At 27.2% G+C, this 3,168-nt stretch overlaps 1 protein-coding gene across 1 annotated transcript in view; it reads right to left on the minus strand.

Annotated features, from left to right (window-relative positions):
- Window positions 1-462: 462 nt before the first annotated feature.
- The window catches only part of LOC106460022 (enoyl-CoA hydratase domain-containing protein 3, mitochondrial-like), a 34,446-nt gene continuing 31,740 nt past the window's right edge, over window positions 463-3,168 (minus strand). The window contains exon 9 of the mRNA XM_013919705.2: window positions 463-1,791. Coding sequence (XP_013775159.1) covers window positions 1,674-1,791 — 118 coding nt within the window. The 3' untranslated portion in view covers window positions 463-1,673. The remainder of the gene's footprint in view (window positions 1,792-3,168) is intronic.

Raw genomic sequence — 3,168 nt, forward strand, 5'->3', positions numbered from 1 at the left:
ATACTACTTTAACTGCAATTTTATTTAGAAAACTGAATGTTTTTGTATCTACTGTAATAACATATTTTAAGTGACTCAATATTTACATGTATTTGATTTTAATTAAACATTTAACAGTTTGAAAGAAACAAAAATTAAACTAATCTAGCACTTTTACGTATATATTATAATTTTTAAACAACCAAATGAAACATGACAAAAAATTCATGATATCCTTATTGCATAGTAACTTGGACTGTTTATAAAACATAAAAAATTAAAACTTTTTCATCCAGTTCTAATTTAAAGATATATATGGATTATTTTTTACCTCTTTTGCATAATTTTACTGAAAACTACTGATGTACAAGAAGTGTTCATATGTAAAGCTAAGTTTTGTAAAGGACATAAAATTCTTTACAAAATTTTGTTTTTCAAAGAAATTTACCAATTTTTATAAAAAATAAAAGATTAACACTACAGTTCTCAAAATATCATTTATTAGAATATCTGTATTCAGAAACCTATATCTTTAACAATAAGTTTTTGAAAATTTGTTACTGCAATGTTTCCTATGAAGAAGGCAGTACACAGATCTTGCTACTTACATGTCTAAAAATGACATCATATTCCAATAGCTTAGATGTTAAATAACTTTTATCGAGTATTTTTCAAACCAACTGAGTTTGATCAGGATAATGGCTACTAATAATCATTTTCACAGAATAAAACAATACAAAACTCACTAATTTATCATCAAAACAAAAATTACTGCCACATTCATGTAATAATTTGTGTACATCAGCAGATCTATCCATGAATGAGGCTTATTCAGCAGAGTCAAGAAAAATGAAACTATACTATTAAACACTTGTTGTCTATATGCAAAGAAAAAGTATCAATTTACCTATTTAGTTGTAAATAAAAAGAGGATATCTATAGTTATTTCCAATATAAGTACTACTGTTTGGAAACTGGATTGTGAGTTTACTTACTTAAAACCAGATAGGTTCTTAGTTTGTAAAACAGTAAACAATGTTTTGTGTGAAAGTCATTCTTCTAACTACCAATCAATTCCAATGTAACCTGAATTAGAGTATTTTTCCAAACTATACAACAACCCAAAGCTAACCCTTGAATCATTTCTTAGTACTGTAAATACATCTGCTCTGAAATATATTTGTGGAACCTGTAAATGAACTCAATATAATCTTGTAAGTAATTATAATGTTAAATCAATCTAAACCCATGTAATCTTTCTGGCAATTATAAATTAAAGTCAATTTAAAAATAAACTTTAATTAATCTTTTTTTACTAATTGTAAATGAAAATCCATTTAATATCAAAATTAAACTTTTTATGATGATTTATTCCAAACTAACTATTTACTTGACTTTTGGGTAACAATATATATATATATATATATATTAGTTTTTACAGTTATAAAGTTTAAACCATCATAATTACAGTTTTTCTGAAATTTTACATTAAAACATCAAAATTAATTCAAAATATTTTCCCAATATTTTATATTAAACCCTAAATTAACTTACAGAGTGACTATATACTTAGGCTGTTCTAAACTTGAATCTTTCTTTTTTTGACAATTACAACAACATCATATATATGAGTAAACTAGAAAAATAAAGCTTTGATTCAACTTTAGACTCAAACAGTACTAAACTTCAAACAATTAAGTTGCTGTCTGATTTGTATGCTTCCAAGTTGGTGTTCTTTTTTCTATAAAAGCAGAAAGCCCTTCTTGTGTGTCAGCTAATTTCAAATTTTCCACCATAACTTTCTCTCCTTGTCTGTTAGGAAAGAGAACAAATATGTACGTTGGCTTAAAAATATAAATTTAAGGAGATTGAAAGCCGCTTTAAATAGAAAACCTGATGTTTCAGTCAGGTTTTTTTAAAACTAACTACAACTATAATGAAAATATCTGGTAACAAAAAAAAAACTCATTAATAATAACTATAAGTTACAGTAAAATGCCAATGAAATAGTAACAAATAAAAAAGAAATTTCATTATCTGTCAAGTGAAGTAAAACTGACAATCCATTTTAAACCTATTACTATCATTATCTATTAAGTATATTGTTTATAACCACTAAATACTTTGTATGAAGTAGAATTTTGTGTTAATGGCACAGTACATAAATGGTGAAATGATTCCTCCAGCATATACATGGATGGTTGGTGAAGCCATTTGACTTAATTTTAAACTATTCTATTTGGTCCTTTGCATAAAAGCACTAAAATGAAGAACATATGATGGCAAGGATGCAGTACAATCTGGGAATATTTCAATAACAACCCAGTTTAAAACAAAGGTAAATGTCAAGTTGAAATTACAGAAACTGTCAAAAGAGAAAATGACAGAGATGCTGGGTCAGCTGATTTGAATCCAAGAAATTGGGAACTAAACTTCAACAACTGTACTATGTAACAAATAACTTGTGGACAAAAGCCCAACTTTCTAAAAATCATCACAAGAAAATTTCCCAAATTGAGTGTAATAAACTGGAAGAAAGCAAACTGAAAAAGAGAAAAGGAAAATGTACCACTCTTGGCAGTGATGAACAATGCTAACCTAAACGTGTAGTCACCAAGCTACATGGGTAAATTTCTGAAGAAATGGAGCACAAAAAAATTATGCTCAGCCAACAAATTCCCAGAAAAATGTTCTGAAAATGAGTGCTCTAACAAATACATTTATTCAGGAGTTATTACCAACAACTTGTAGAAGAGACATGTTTTCACTGCCTTCTGCAAAGCTCAGGGACTAAAACTCCAGTTCCCAGGTAAAAAAAAATACTATATTTCATTTAATAATTTACTTATTAATTTGAAATATATCTAATTGCTCAAGCCATTTATATTACATCTACAATAAATAAAAACTCCATACTTTTGAATGCCTATATATTAAAACTGTAAATAAATTTAAACTTCTTAACCCTTTCCATACAGGTCACGGGTCAAAGGCCACGTCACTGCATTTGTTGACTCGCATTCAAACTTTTACTGAACTACTATTTCATGAATTTATGTTAATAAGTTTGGTATCAAACTGTAGATTATATTCAAATTTTAGTTTTATACATTACTCAATTTCATAATTTAAAAGTAAATATTAAAAACACAGTTAAACATCGATTTTTGTGTGTCACTGGTATGTTGA

The sequence above is a fragment of the Limulus polyphemus genome, unplaced genomic scaffold, assembly GCF_000517525.1.
Source record: "Limulus polyphemus unplaced genomic scaffold, Limulus_polyphemus-2.1.2 Scaffold694, whole genome shotgun sequence".
Classification (NCBI taxonomy): Eukaryota; Metazoa; Arthropoda; class Merostomata; order Xiphosura; family Limulidae; genus Limulus; species Limulus polyphemus.